The following is a 16,299-nucleotide window of genomic DNA, read 5'->3' as shown; positions in this document are numbered from 1 at the left end:
TTTGTGTGGATGGTTCTGAAAACTGAATCCAGGGCCTTGTGCATGCTAGGCAAGTGCTCTAAACTGAGCACCGCCCCTAGTCCTCATTTCTGCAATCTTAAACAAGCCAAGAATTTTCTTTATTACTGTTTGAAAAAAAAAAAAGTTCCTCCTTAAGTATAACTAAAATATTCATCTTAACCCCATAATGTATGTAAATGAAATCCATAATGGGGGTGTAATGGCACCCTCCTCCTTCACAGAAAATCTTAACTGGCTTCTCCAGAAATCTTCACCATAATTGATTTTAGGACCATCAGCAAAAGAGTCTCTACAAAAGAATTCAACTTCCTATTTTCCTGTCGCTCTATTTTACTTGGCCACTGGCCTGGAAGAAATCAGCACTCCAGGTGCTGAATGCCCCCTTACTAGTTTTTCACAAACATTTATCCAGTATAAGTAGTTGTAAAAGTGTGTTTGCAAATGCAAAATGTGATAATAAAAAGATCCTTTAACAAGGCCTCTGACCTTGAGCTGGAGCTGCACAGAGATATCTACATATCTAAAATAAAAGAAGTTACCAATTGGGCTCCAAGGTAACAGCTGACAGGGGGAGGAAAGAAAGGGGAGAAGCTCTCCCCTTCTCAGGTGTTGTGGTTGTCCTTGAAGGGTTTTCTTGCCCAAAATAGTGAAAGGAAAAAAAGCTGCTTTTTTGTGATCGTCTGCAGTCTGTGAACTTGTGAGCCCCTCCCCTTACATGCTGGCTATAAAGTTCTGAAACTATCTGAACTTGGGGTTCAGAGGATTAATTGATTACAGTGAAAGTTGTACCCTCTGAACCTGGCTGCAGCCAAATAAAACTGTTTCCTCCTATCTTTGGTGCCCTGACTTGTCTGTTCCCTACAGCAGGGGAACATGTTAAAGATGTCAAAATAAACTTTGGAGGTCCCTTTTCTATCAGGGAGGTTGAGTCTCTATATGGTTCTAGTTTACTTTTCTTCCCTCTAAGCCAGGAGGCAGTTTAAAGGTATCTCCTATAAGTCACTGATAGCTCTGTTGACACCGCAGAAAGAAGATAGAATTACCAGGTTATCTATAGCTGAAATTGGTTTCCACATAAAGATCTACTGAGTCTAGGCTCAGGAATATGAATCCTGAGAGAAACACCTATTACTTTGGTTGCCTTAGGTCTTTGTGTGTTTGTGTGTTCAAGTGTGTACTTGCTGAAAATGCTTATTTCTAGGCTTCACAAAAGATTTATTGAATAGACTCTCCAGGGTGAGATTACATTGTCTTTACCAATAATACTTTTCACTAAGAATTCTTATTTATAAAATCACAAATTGCATAATGAAACACTATCTAAAGTGACTAATATTTACAGATATAAAATACACATACCTTTGCTATGGAAGACTTGTTCACTCTCAACAGGAAATATCTAGAAAAAAGTTCTGTCTATAATGATATATCTGCACTGAACCTAAAACAGACTCTATCATACATTCTCACCTAAGTTTCTTTGATGATCCGAATGCAAAAGTTGAAAAGGGTAGTCCCAGGGTTTGAAAATCAGTGAGGCTAACAGGGACACCACAGACACCACAACTTTGGTTTCATTAGCTTGAAGTATATATGGTAAATCAGTCTCAGATACCAAACAACCAAAACATTAGAATTAGACATACTCTATTAAGTAAAATATTTTAAAACAATAGATTTAGCATATGAGAGTAAAAGAGTTAAATAAGACCTTTTTCCTTGCTGTATTTAAATCTCACCTGTAGTTAAGCTTTCAAGCTCTTACCATGTAATTAATAAAGCTAAGAATGTCAATTGTATTGCTAAATGATTCCTGATTGCCAAATTGTGCCTGGACTGCTAACAAGAATTTGATGATGCCCTACACCCTGGCTTCTATTCTAGTTTAATATTCCTTTGAGTGGCAGCAACCACGGCAGTCTTGTGAGCTTGAGTGTTCAGCCTAAAGACTCCTATTGGTAATAGTCACAAATAATTGAAGACATATTAACTTTATAATTATCTTCCAAATATTTAGTTAAGCCTAGAAAGAACACTTTGGTGGATGTAGTAGTATATCATTTCATAATATGTATTAATTTCATAACTATTAATTTTCATCTTATACTAAATTTTAATTTATTTCAATTTTACACAAAATTATGAAATTATAACACAAAAATTCTATATTCACTTCAATTATAAAACAAGATTATCACATCAATTTAATCATTATAATAATTTACCCATAATGCATAATAACTTGAAAACAAATTATTATTATTATTCACAAATTGAATGAAATACTATTGAATTCTGGGCATTTCTGTGATAGTACACAAATAAAAATTTTATAAAATATTTTTTTCAGCAAAAAATTCCTTAAATCAGATTTTCTTCTCAAGTTGTTTTTCTAAAGAATCATTTTATTTACAGTTACAAATTTCTTTACACACAGTATGTACTACATGCTAGAATCAAATACCTGAAGGAGTTGGAATCTTATGAATACAGCCAGGACAACAATGGAGAGAGTCATGAACAAAAACATCACAGTCCACACAGAAAACATTTTGGCACACAGTACAAACATAGACCTGCAGCAAAAAGAAGAAACACTTAGTGAATAAAACTATAGTTTCCTAAAGTACAGCATAGCTAGAAGAAATTCAAGTTGCTTTGCTCTTTTATATCCCTATATTTTCCCTTACCCATCTATCTATTTTATGACTTCCAATGTACCATGCAATCTCAAATCTGGGGCAATTTATTTTTTCCCCCAAACCATCCCTTAGAAATGAGGAAAAGGGCATGGTGGTGAGCACCTGTAATCCCAGCAGCTAGAGAAGCTGAGGCAGGAGGATCATGAGTTCAAAGCCAGCCTCAGCAACTTAGTGAGGCCCTAAATAACTCAGCAAAACCCTGTCTCTAAATAAAATATTAAAAAGGGGCTGGGAATGTGACTAAGTGGTTAAGCGTCCCTGGGTTCAATCCCCGGTACCAAAAAAAAAAAAAAAAAGAGAGAAAGAAATGAGAGAAAGAGCCAGGCATGGTGGCACATGCCTGAAATCCCAGTTAATAAGGAGGCTGAGGCAGGAGCATCACAAATTCTATGATAGTCTGAGACACTTAAGAAGACTTTATCTCAAAATAAAAAATAAAAAGGGTTAAGGATGTAGCTCAGTGGCAAAGTACCACTGGGTCCAATCGCCAGTACCAAAAAAATTTTAAAAAGGAACTTTGTTATACAAAATAGGGCTGGGGACGTGACTCAGTGGTCAAGTGCCCCTGAGTTCAATCCCCAGCACCAAAAGAAAGAAAGAAAGAAAGGAACAAAGTGTTCTACATTAAAAAAAAATTAATACATTTAGTTTTAAGAATGATCTTCTAATTACAAGTTATATCTCCCTTTCAATTAAAACTTTAAAGAATATGTCAATGACACATAAGACAGAAAAAAACTCATCTTTCTATAAAATTGAACAAAATCGTTTTATGAAACATGAAAGTAGAATAAATGAGACACCTTTTTTTGTTGTTTTCTTTTTTCGTTTTTGTTTCTTCTTTTTTATAATTTATTGATTTTTTTTTTAATATTTATTTTTTAGTTTTCGGCGGACACAACATCTTTGTTTGTATGTGGTGCTGAGGATCGAACCTGGGCCGCGCACATGCCAGGCGAGCACGCTACCGCTTGAGCCACATCCCCAGCCCTATTGATTTTTTTTAAGTAATACTTTTTTAAAAATTTTTCTGTGGTGGAGATCAAACCCAGCATCTTATTAGCATGCAAAGTACAAGATCAACCACTGAGTTATGCCCTTGGCCCAAAACAAGCAACACTTCTAATTAATTTAATATAATTTATAAAGTACAGTTTTAAATGTCAACATGTAGCTTAAGTAGTAAAAAAAACTAAAGCTAGAAACAATTTATATTATATATTTGCATATATAAAAGTTTACATATTCAATTTGGCTATCCTCAAAAATATTTAAATTTTTAGTTGTAGATAGAACACAATACCTTTATTTTATTTATTTATCTTTATGTGGTACTAAGGATCAAACCCAGTGCCTCATACGTGCTATGCAAGCATTTTACCACTGAGCTACAACTCCAGCCAAGAATTTTTTTTAAAGTTTCTTTTTGTTGTTTTGAGATGTAGTCTAGCTACACTGCCCAGGGTAGCCTCAAACTCCTGGGCTCAAGTGATCCTCTTGCTTCAGTCTCCTGAGTAGTTGGGACTATAGGAGCACTCTACCATACCTAGCTCTGTCCTTAAACTTTTTTAAAAATATTTTCTCATTGGCACAATTTATATATATATATATATTTTTTTTTTTATTTAAGTTTTTTTTATGTGGTTCATTGGCACAATTTTTTATCTTTGGCAACTTCAAAATGAGTTATAACAGAACCTAAAGTATAATATGAAAAAACATCTAAAATGCTTCCAAGCTTAATGCAATATAGCTTGAAAGCAGAAGACAAGGTACTAAAGTATCTTTAGAGCAAAGCTTAAATGCAGAATGATAAAACTACTATTTATTTTCCCATTCTAAATTTACCTACTGTAATTATATTTAGAGAGTAACCTGATAAAAGCCTGATCTTCAACAACTATTGGAAACTTATTATTGTACCATCTTCTCAGTATTTCTTATATATTACTTAACATTTAGAAAGCCATGAACTTACATGTTGGTCTTTCAACTCCCCCTGACATCCATAACAAAATCTGAAAAAGAGAGTTTAAGAATCAATTTCTTTCTTCCTTCCTTCCTTTTTTTTTTTTTAAGAATTCACTCATTAAAGTAATTCAGCAAAGTCTCAATAATTAGAATCTTTTAATAAGCAATGAAAAATCAACAGTATTTAAAATCTCACAGTATGTTCCAAGGTCATTAGATAGCCTAAAATTTTGTTTTTTATTAAAGTTAAATATATGCACATACTTTTTAAAAAATATTTGTTTTATAGTTTTAGGTGGACACAATATCTTTATTTTACATTTATGTGGTGCTGAGGATCAAACCCAGTGCCCCAAGCATGTAGGGCGAGCACTCTACCACTGACAACCCCAGCCCCCTGCACATGCTTTTTGAACTAGGATTCTGTGAAAGAATTAAGCTCCTCAAAATAAAATAAAATAAGAAAGAAAGAAAAAACTTGAATGAAATTATGTCATTTGTAGAAAAATGGATGGAACCTGAGAGCATTAAGTGAAATAAGCCAAACTCAGAAAATCAAGGGCCTTATGTTTTCTCTCATATGTAAGAAGCAAAAATTTAAAAAAATTAAAAAAAGAAAAGAGAAAGAAAGAAAGAAAAAAAGAAAAGGAAAAGAAAAGGTATTCAGGAGGATCACATGTAAACAGAAGGGAGACCAGAGAAGGGAGAAGGTAAAAGAAAGAGGAGCTACTAGGGAATTATATCAACCTAATTATACTGTCATATTTGTGCATGATATGTAACAACAAATCCCACTATTATGTATAATCATAATGCACCAATAAGAAATACAGAAAAAATAAAAAGGGCTGGGGATGTAGCTTAGTGATAGTTCAAGTATGTACAAGGCCATGAGATCAATCCCCAATACTACATACACATACAAAGATCTAAATATGCTTATATAAATTGAAATGACTTCCAAATGTTTTTTTACATGTAAAAGCAAGGAGATGGATGGATACATAATTGTCTGCTAGTCAGTGGTTTTTAAATCTTGGAATTTTTACTTTTATGTGTGTGTGTGTATGTGTTACTGGAGATTGAACCCAGAGGCCTTCTTCTATTACTGAGCTACACCCCAGCCTTTCTTCTGAAACAGGGTCTCATTAAATTACTGAGGCTGGCCTCAAATTTGCAATCCTCCTGCCTCAACTGACCAAGTCGAGATTACAGACATGTGCCTTCACACTTGTCCTGGATGGTCTTAAAAGTAAACCTTTACTTCTCTCTCTGTCTCTCTCTTTTTTTTTTTTTTTTTTTTTTTTGGTACCAGGGATTGAATTCAGAGGTGCTTAACCACTATCCCACATCCCCAGTCCTTTTTATTTTGAGACAGCATCTCACTAAGTCGCTTTGGGCCTTACTAAGTTGCTGAGGCTAGTTACGAACTTGCAATCCTCCTGCCTCAGCCTCCTGAGTCGATAAGATTATAGGCATCCACCATCATGCCCAGTTTACTTTTGTAAAACTGTTCTATAACAGACCACCTTTACTTCAGGCTTTACTAGTAAGATTTCATAGAAATATCACTAATGAAAATACTTACAGGTTCCAGATTAATTATGTTCTGCCAACCTCTTATTTTCATTAGTGTGCTAGAGTTCAAGATAGTCAACTATTAAGTAATCAGAAATTTTGAAAGTTAAACTGTTAAACTGTTTTAGTTAAAAACTGGACATGATGAGAACATTTTACTAAAAAAACATGCTTTCTCTTTTTAAAGAACTGATTTACTAATATATCATTCTTATTACAATTAAGTGAGGTTAGAGAAATTAATAGATTTCTGAAGATTCAGATCTATTCAATAATGAGTCAGTCAGTCAAGTCATAAGGCTACACCTCATTTTCTGTTTTAGAAGTAATCTTACTCAGATTAATATGACTATCTTTTTAAAAGTAGTAATATTATATAGACTAATTTACTCAGTACTTGTAACAGATAATAAGTTAATTAAAACTCATATACCTTTCTCCTTTAAATTCTTCCAGGGGAATTTCTTGAAAAGCATCCAAAGGAAATAAATGATGGTAAGACCGTGCCAAATGGGGAGCAGAAACCAAAGTAAGACCTAACACATAAAACAAAGACATGTTTAATAACCCAAACCTCATGAAGATAATGGCTGAAAAGCCAATGTCACCAAGTATGTGACCTCTGTTGGCCTATCTGCTTACTCATAAATAAAATAAAATTCTATAATTCTGTTACTTTAATTCCTTATTCTACATACAAATATAAATTATATGTACATTATATGATATATATGATATATATCATAAAGGTAGGTACTAGAAAAATGTCTTCTACATCTACTGCAATAGCTTGAAAAAATACACTTTTTTTTTTTTTTTCCAGAAAGAGAATCAGGAAACTCTTCATAATGCTATGTTTATTCGTGGAAGTAGAGTACTGGGTACTCAATGAAAAACATAATCAATTTCTCTTAGCACATATTAAATCCAGAAACACAGGAGTCAACATTTACATTTATTTTAGCAGCAATATAGATGAGGAAGTTATTTAAAATTAATTTACCAAATAATAAATAATTGGTGTCTTACCACATATTTTACATTCAACAGGAAGTTCACAGTACTTTGCACGACACTGTGGGCAAAAATAGCCTCCTAATGTAAGTCCTGGCTCAGTGTTGTTATCCAAATGCCTATGGGGGAAAAAATTACTTTGGAAAAGTGATATAAACATAAAGATGAAAAAGTTGGAGCTAAAAAACGCATATTACCTTTCTTTATCTTCAACTCTGGATTCTAATTTATAATCTATTAAAATTTATTTGAAAATATGTGAGTATATCTTATAGATCACTTAATGCTATATTCATTTTTTGTTTTTTTTCTCTCCTTTTTTATTTTGACATTTGACTATCTTTAAATTCACTAATCCTCTGCTGTGACTAATCTGTTATTAATCCTTATCCATTGTATTTTTTCAACTATCCTATCCAATGTATTCTTCATTTCTAAAATTTTGACTTGGATTTTTTTTTATACTTTCATATCTCTTATCATTCTCAAGTTCTCCTCTACTTTCCTGAACTTATGGAGTATATTTACAATTGCTATTTTAATATCTTTGCTTACTAATTCTATCAACTGTGTTTTTTTCTACCTATGTTTCCAGTCTATAATTTTTCTCATTGTTATAGGTCATATTTTGTCTTCTATGCCTAGTCATTTTTTTGTTTTTGCAGTACCGGGGATTGAACCCAGAGCCATTCTATCATTGAGCCTCCTTGACCCATTCCTTTTTATTTTTGATTTAGAGACAGCATCTTGGTAAGTTGCTGAGGCTGGCCTGGAAATCACTATATTCCTCCTCAGCCTTTCCAGTTGCTGGGATTATAGGTGTGTGCTACTAGGCCCAGAACCTAGTTTTTCTTTCTTTCATTTTTGATTGGCTGCTAGACAATAAGAATTTTACTTTGATTTGGGAACTAGATTTTTTTAATGACTTTAAATATTTTGGGCTTTGCAATATACTTAAGTAACTTGAAAATAATTTTATCTGTTCAAAACCTGCTTTTAAGCATTGTTTGGCTGGTCCGGAGCAGCCATTAATCTAGGATTAATGTGGTTCTGTTATTGTGGACTCTATTAAATGTCTGCCACAAAAAGAGGTCTTTCCACAAACTGGTGAGAACATGAACTGTTCTTTGCCCTATAGGAGCTCTGGGAATTGTTCTATTTGCTGGTTTCCAGTGGCTTCCCTGGTTTCCAATATTTTCCTCATACAAATATACTGATCAACACTCAGCTAAAGACTGATGAGCAAGTCTCTGCTCATGGGATCTCCAGAGAGTTCTTCTGTGCAACTTTTTCCTCTCTGACAACATTATAGCTATCTCAGCCTCCCCAAATGCAGAACTTTGTCACTTAATGCCCAAACTCTGCACTGCAACCTGGAAATTCTAGGTAGTAAGCTGAAGCAGGCATAGGACCTACCTCACTCATTTCCTTTCTTTTAGGAACCATTATCTATACTGCCTATTGTCTTATGTCTGAAAACCATTTTTTTATGTATTTTGTCTGGTTTTGTGGGGAGGACAATAAATATGGGTAAATCTAGTCTGTTACTCCTTTATGAGGAGGTCTTGACTATGACTCTGAATATTCACTTTCCTAAATTTAAAACAAGGTATACTCAGAAAAGTCTATGTTCTATGACCTTGCCTTTTCCCACACACATCCACAAGGTAAACTTTTTTTTTTTTTTTTGAGAGAGAGAGAGAGAGAGAGAGAGAATTTTTTAATATTTATGTTTTTTTTAGTTTTCGGTGGACACAACATCTTTATTTTATTTTTATGTGGTGCTGAGGATCGAACCCTTGCGCATGCCAGGCAAGCGCGCTACTGCTTGAGCCACATCCCCAGCCCAAGGTAAACATTTTTTAGTTTTCACTTTCTATTTCCATTATTATTGCTTTTATTATTAACATGAACAAGTGTGTATATCTATTCACATCTCCACCTTCTTTTTAGATGACTGATAGCATATTACACACCTCTATCTTGCTTTTTTACTTGGTGATATATTTGAAAAGGTCACACCATAGAAGCATATAGTCGTTCCTTTTTATGGCAACATAGAAAGTAATCTTCTATAGAAGTCAACATATAAAGTAATCTTCTATAAAGCCAATCTTCTATATCTCAGATGCATTTAAAAATTTATAACTTAGCAGAAGGAATTTAAAATATTAAAATATCACTGACAATAGATCTTTACTTACGCCATGCTGAAAGAGGGTTTTGCATCTTGATCAGACAAAGAAGCAATGGTGTGCTGAGGAAACCCTTCATAGAAAAAAAAATGTATTGATTTCTTTCTCCAAGCAAAGAACAGAATTCTAGGACTAGGAACTAAAAATGTTTCTACCAGAAAACAACAAAGTTGTACAAAAAGTCTCTTTTCTGCCTCTTAAAAACATACACTTATTTTAGTATGATACACTGATCATATTTCCAAGCTACAAATAATAGGTGAAAAACCTATCTGTGTATGAAATCGAGTCTAAAGCTCATATCTGGATTTTTAACTTAATACTAATTATATTGCTTTTTAAAAAGAAAAGTAGTTCATAAGTTTTATATACTTTAACAACACAATGCAAGCTTATATTACCTAGTTCTTTTTCACTTTATCTAAGCAAATATTTTTATGTTTAAAATTTTGGAATGTGGGGCTGGGATTGTGGCTCAGTGGTAGAGCACGTGCCTTGCACGTGAGGCACTGGGTTCGATCCTCAGCACCACATAAAAATAAAGAAAGATATTGTGTCCATCAACAAGTAAAAAATATGTATGTGTTTTAAAAAAATTTCATGAAGTTTGCTTTATTTATATAATACTAAATTCTGAAAACAAGAAATGCAGAAACTATTAAATTATTATGTTATTATAAATTATATATTATTGTAAATTATTAAAAAAAAAGTTCTCATTACATAAAACTTTTAAATATATCTACAAACAAATAAATCAGCTGGGCAGAGTGGTGCATGCCTGTAATCCCAGTAATTCAAGAGGCTGAGGCAGGAGGATCATCAATCAGTTCAAGCCCAGCTTCAGCAACTTAGCAAGGCCCTAATCAACTCAGCAAGACCTAGTCTCTAATAAAATTAGAAAAAAAAAAAAAGGGCTGGGGATGTGGCTTGGTGGTTAAGCATCCTAGGTTGAATCCCTGGTACCCCCCCCCCCAAAAATACAAAAATACAAAAACAAATAAAATCAACAAGACAGTAGCTGAGTGGTAGAGTGCATGCTTAATATGCAAAAGTCCCTGAGTTTAATCCCCAGCATCACAAAAAACAAACAAAATACATAAAAGTAAAGGTGGCACAGTGGAGCATGCCAATTTTCTTAGTTACTTGGAAAACTGAGGCAGGAGAATTCCTTGACCCCAGAAATTCAAGTTCAGCCTGAGCAATATAACAAGATCCTGTCACAAAAAAAGAAAAAAAAAAAAAAAAAAAAGTAAAGATGAATGACTAACTAGAAAAACCTGTGCATCAGGTGATTAAAGGACTCTAAAGTCCTAAAGGACTCTAACAAATCAGTTTGAAGAACAAATTATAATTTCAAACAATAACTTTAAAATGGAATAAGAAGCTATATCAGTAAATCAAACAAACTTAGCCATTATAATATCTAAAATGTACTGAATGTTACATCAAGCAATATTCTAAACGTTTTATTTGTATTAATTCAGTCTCTGCAACACACAGTTAGGTAGATACTAATATTATATTATAACTGAAAAAAATAGAAAAGACAGGTTGACCAGTTATGGTCAAAAATAAAGTAGAAAAGCATTTCATCTCATTGACATTTAAAAAGCATATTAAACAAGAAAAGTTATATTTAAAAAGTTATATATTTTTTCAATGAAAGGGTAACAAACTTTATTATAAAATATTTAGAAGACACAGGAAAACAAGCTTTTACACACACACACACGGGATTGAACCGAAGGACACTGAACCACCAAACCATATCCCCAGCCCTTTTTTGTATTTAATTTAGAGACAGGGCCTCACTAAAATTGCTGAGGCTGGCTTTGAACTCTCAATCCTCCTGCCTCAGCCTCCTAAACCACTGGGATTACAAGAATATGGCACCACATCCAGCTACAAAGCAATTTTTTTTAATGACCCAAAACCAAACATTTTATCTCTCCTGAAAAAAATGACTGAGCAATCTGGTGTATTTGCCTGTAATCCTCTGTCTTTGCACAATTTATATTACACAGTTTTTTATGTTTGTTTGTTTTTGGTACAAGGGACTTAACCATTGAGCCACATCCACAACCCTTTTTAATTTTTGAGACAGTGTCTCACTAAGTTGCTGAAGCTGGCTTTGATCCTCCTACCTCAGCTTTCCAAATTGCTGGGATTACAGATGTGAGCCATTCTTGTATTAAATAGATTTAATAACATAATCCAGAGATTTTGTAGCTTTTTTAAAAAATGTCTTAATGCAAGTATTTTTCTTTAAAACACAATACATTCATACCTTTCCAGCTAAATGATAAAGAAAGCCAGGAGTATTGTGTAGGTGACAAGAACTATGGGTAGTTTTAATTTTCTTTACTTCTCTGTATTTTCCAAAATTGTTATATTAATAAGTTTATTTTCTTAAATGTTAACTTACACAAATGAAAACAGAAAGCCTAGTTTGAAGCAAAATATGCATTTTTAAAATTACACAAAATAAACACATACCCATACGAATGAGTGAGCATTCAGAACTTGAGCTGGCAGGAGGAGGACTAACATGATGTGTTAGCAATTCTTTGTAATGGCTTTCATCTAAAATAACATGGTATGTGCCTAACATGAAAAGCAAAAGAAAAAATACCAGCTTTGTAGACATAAGAACGAATTATAATTTCTATATAATTCTATAAAAATTTTATCATTGGAAAATGTAATTTTCAAAATAATGATTTTTAGCTAAATTATCATTTTTTAAAAAACTTATTTAAGTAAAATCTCTAAATCAACTTCTCTAGGAATAATAGTAATTATAAGTTAGAACAGTAATTATAATTTAGTAAAAGCAAAGTTATGAAATCTTTATAAAGATTTACAGTGAAATTTTAACTTTTCAAGAGTTATAATACTTTCTCTAAACACTGACATAATGACTAAAAATTCACTGCATTTTGAAATGATTTCTTATAGAATCAATAATATATTTCAGATGACTGTTCATATATTGGGCATGGGATAGGAAATTATATAAGTTTAGTGGTGTAAAGCAGATTAAAGCACTCTAATTAATGTTATTTCTTTGACAGTAATTATGAATAAATATTGAAGACAATAGATACATACCACCAGTTTCACGAGCAAGTACAGTGCAAACTCGAACCTCTGCAGATAACCCAATAACAGACACTCTAATTTTAGCTGCCTTTAGGGTCTTCATAAAATTCGAGAAAATAAAAGATTAAAGGAAGAAGAAAAATAATTAAGAATTAATGTATTTGGAAAATAATGCTCTGAAAGCTAATAATAAATTCACTACAGAATTTTCTTTAGAGCTGTAACTTCAGTTTTGATATATTGGTTCTACCTTGATTAGATCATAAATATTAGATGGATCACAAGTTGTAAGGCTGCTAAAAATGATTAGGACTTCTCTACTTGTATGTCCAGGCATGTGTCTAAAGAAAGATAAAATATACTCCAATTAGGTCAACAAATAAAACTAGCAAAAGATTTATCTAGAGAGAACATTACACATAGCTTACACATTTAGACCACAGAATACCTAATTTGTTTCAACACTGCATAGTAATGAATTTTTAGTATATTTTGAACTTTTTTTTTTTTGGTACCAGAGATTGAACTCAGGGGCACTTGACCCCTAAGCCACATCCCCAGCCTTTTTTATGAGACAGGGTCTTGCTAAGTTGTTGAGGCTGGCTTTGCACTCCTGATAGTCCTGGCTCAGCCTCCCAAACCACTGGGATTACAGGCATGTAACACCATGCCCAGCATTTTAAACACTTTAATATAAATTTTTCTTTCTCTTTTTTCCCCCAGTGCTAGGGATGGAACCCAGGGCCTCATACATGACAGGCAAGCCCTATACCAATAAGCTATATCCCAAGCTCTAATATAAACTCTTCAAAAATTAGGTATACCCAGTTGTGGTTGTCACAGACCTGTAATCCCAGTGACTCAAGAGGCTGAGACAAGAGGATGGCCAAGTTTGAAACCAGCCTCAGCAACTTAGTGAGGCCCTGATTGTCCTGCCTCAGGAAATTAGCAAATTAGCAAGACTCTGTCTCAAAATAAAAAATAAAAAGTACTAGGGATGTGGTTCAGTGGTTAAGCACCTCTGGGTTCAATCCTCAGTACTAAAGGAAAAAACAAAGATATAATTCACCTACTAAAATGTAAAATAAAAATTACTAACTAACACCAAAATAAATATCATACATAATATTACATATTTTTCCTACTTAACTATTTTGTCATAACTGGCTTTACAGAGACCCATGTTAATATATTATCATTTCAATTTAACTGATTCAAAAAACTTTTAAGCCAATTATAAATAAGAAATATAAAATACTAACTTTAGAGTTTGCATAGCCATGCTTAGGGAATTATAAAGAGATGGTTCTCCATGACAGGTCATATCAACCGCTTTCTTCAAAGATGTTATATGTTTCCTTGGGTTTCCTAAAATAAAAATAGAATAATCTAGTTTTAATAAAATGCTATGTATATATAACATGGAAATATATACTTTTTCTAAAATTTACATATTTATGATATTAAATAAGACTGCCTTCAAAATATATTTATCAAGTTGCACTTTTATCAGAAATATTTGGTAGATAATCTCACTTCCTATTGAAAACCAGAACACAAATAATTGTCTCTTTATAGCCAACAGCACACATATTTTTAAATAATATTAACCAAGAGCATATGCATACTTTTTTTACTCTTCATATTTCCATAGTTCATCTTTTTTTTTTCTCCCTAGAATTGGAAACCAAACCCAGAACTTTGTACATGCTAGGCAAGTGCTCTATCACTAAGCTACATCCCCAGCCTTTTTTATTTTTATTTGAGACAAAAACTTGTAAAACTGCTCTGGCTGGCCTCAAAACTGTGATCCTTCTGCCTCAGGCTTCCAGATAGGTGAGATTACAGATGTGTACCAACACAAGGCCATAGATCATCATTTTAAATACCAATATATTTCCACATTTAAAATCTCTGAAATCAGCATGTCTTATTATCACTGGTAGGTGAGCAGCTTTCATGACATAATTGTTGCTGCCTACTCAAGTGTAAACCTATGAATAGCTCTTCATATGATTTTGCTTCAATTACACTACATACAATACATTGTGCTACTCAGGTCAAGTACAACTGCCATAAAAATGTTTTTCGAAAATTTATTAAGCAGAGTGTGGTGGCCCACACCTGTAATCCCAATGACTCAGGAGGCTGAGGCAAGCCTCAGCAACTTAGTAAGGTACTGTCTCAAAATAAAAAATAAAAAAAAGAATGAGGATGTAGTTCAAGAGTAAAGCACCCCTGTTTCAAGCCTCAGTATTAAAAAACAAAAAATTAAGTGAAAGATTAAGTGGATTTTATGAATGGTTATAATGAAGTTATTTTAATATTTTCAGGATAAGAATATACATGTCTTAAACACATTTACATTTAACATAATATTATTATTCACTACTGTGGAGACTTCAACGTAAAACAGTTCATCCTGGCTGGGGGTGTAGTTCAGGGGTCCAGCACTTGCCTAGCATGTACAAAGACCTGGGTTCAATCCCCAGCAAAGCAAAAAAAAAAAAAAAAAAAAAAAAATTAAATTAAATCAAATACAACAACAGTTAATCTTAGATCCCAAGAGATTAACAGGGGTGGAAGGTGACATTATTAAGTTGTTTCACCTACAAAGCACAGAGGACAACTTCATATTACTTATTAGGCAACCCCTATGAACAGGATTAAAAAAATTAGATAATTAAAGCAAAGTCCTTGAGTCCTGTAAAGGTTGTTTTATGCATACCTGAGAGTTCAGTCAGTTTTTCAGCTCTTTTACTCTTAGTTACAATTATTCCAATCTCAAAATAAAAACAAAAATGATTATTAATTTCATATAAAATTATTTCCTCTTGATAAGAATTTATTTAACTAAAATAAATTAGTACCTATAGAAGAAATAAGCAAAACAGGAGAAATTTTTTCTCAGTGTTCTGACAAATAAATTTAGCTATAAGTTCACTGTATATTGTTTAACTTATAGAGTTATTTTGTTTTTCATTGATAAGTGTATCAGAAATGGATACACACTCTAAATTTCTTAATTATAGAATAGTCCTATTTTTAAAAAATATATATATATGTTGCAGAAAATTGGATTTTTATTTGAATTCTTGCACTTATCTACATACCTGACTGATAGGATTTTGATCAAAATACTCTTCTATGAAGTATTCCAACAACTGTTTGAAGAAAACAAAAAGGAAATATTACATAAGGGAAAAATAACAACCACAAAGAACATGTCCCATTAATGTTCTGTGAAACCTATTTATCAAGCATCACTTCTCATGTTTTATTTTATTTTTAATTTTTTGAACTGCTAGGAATGGAACCCAGGACTCTGCAGACTGTAGACAAGCTCTCTGCCTCTGAGCTATATCCTCAGCCTACTTCTCATGATTTTTAAACTTATAGATGCTATCAAAATAGTAAATAGTAAAAACATGTATTTGAAATGGTGGATGATAAGATAGAAATGAGCTAGGTTTTAAAAGATGGATTCAGGCCAGGCACAGTGAAAAGCACCTGTAATACCAGTCACTGGTGAAGCTAAGGTAGGACAATCTCCTGAGGCTATGAGCTCAAGACCAAGCAAGATCCCATCTCAAAAGAAAAGACCCATTTGGACATGTTAAAAACAATGCAAACAAGGAAAAGATCCAATGAAGCCAGAGAAGAAAAGCACAATTGATAGTAGGCTTTTATAAATTAGGAAAGATATGAATGTG

At 32.9% G+C, this 16,299-nt stretch overlaps 1 protein-coding gene across 3 annotated transcripts in view; it reads right to left on the bottom strand.

Annotated features, from left to right (window-relative positions):
• Gtf2h2c (GTF2H2 family member C) overlaps nucleotides 1–16,299 on the bottom strand; it is a 39,403-nt gene that overhangs the window by 17,557 nt on the left and 5,547 nt on the right. For 2 of the 3 annotated variants that reach the window (XM_046456128.2, XM_046456126.2), the window contains exons 6-16: nucleotides 15,700–15,750; nucleotides 15,315–15,369; nucleotides 13,849–13,954; nucleotides 12,837–12,927; nucleotides 12,596–12,683; nucleotides 11,981–12,088; nucleotides 9,491–9,554; nucleotides 7,302–7,405; nucleotides 6,706–6,808; nucleotides 4,702–4,741; nucleotides 2,406–2,597 (exon numbers count right to left, since the gene is read on the bottom strand). In XM_046456128.2, the coding sequence (XP_046312084.1) occupies nucleotides 2,478–2,597; nucleotides 4,702–4,741; nucleotides 6,706–6,808; nucleotides 7,302–7,405; nucleotides 9,491–9,554; nucleotides 11,981–12,088; nucleotides 12,596–12,683; nucleotides 12,837–12,927; nucleotides 13,849–13,954; nucleotides 15,315–15,369; nucleotides 15,700–15,750 (930 nt within the window). In that variant the 3' untranslated portion in view covers nucleotides 2,406–2,477. Of the gene's footprint in view, nucleotides 1–2,405; nucleotides 2,598–4,701; nucleotides 4,742–6,705; nucleotides 6,809–7,301; nucleotides 7,406–9,490; nucleotides 9,555–11,980; nucleotides 12,089–12,595; nucleotides 12,684–12,836; nucleotides 12,928–13,848; nucleotides 13,955–15,314; nucleotides 15,370–15,699; nucleotides 15,751–16,299 lie in introns of those variants that run through there. The other variant, XM_046456130.2, reaches the window with a different exon arrangement.

Source organism: Marmota monax, unplaced genomic scaffold (assembly GCF_021218885.2).
Source record: "Marmota monax isolate L192 unplaced genomic scaffold, Marmota_monax_Labrador192_F-V1.1 WCK01_AAM20220418_F8-fsc00130, whole genome shotgun sequence".
In the NCBI taxonomy this organism is placed as follows: Eukaryota; Metazoa; Chordata; class Mammalia; order Rodentia; family Sciuridae; genus Marmota; species Marmota monax.
Note: the sequence above shows the minus strand (reverse complement) of the source record. Positions and strands in the feature narration are given on the sequence as shown.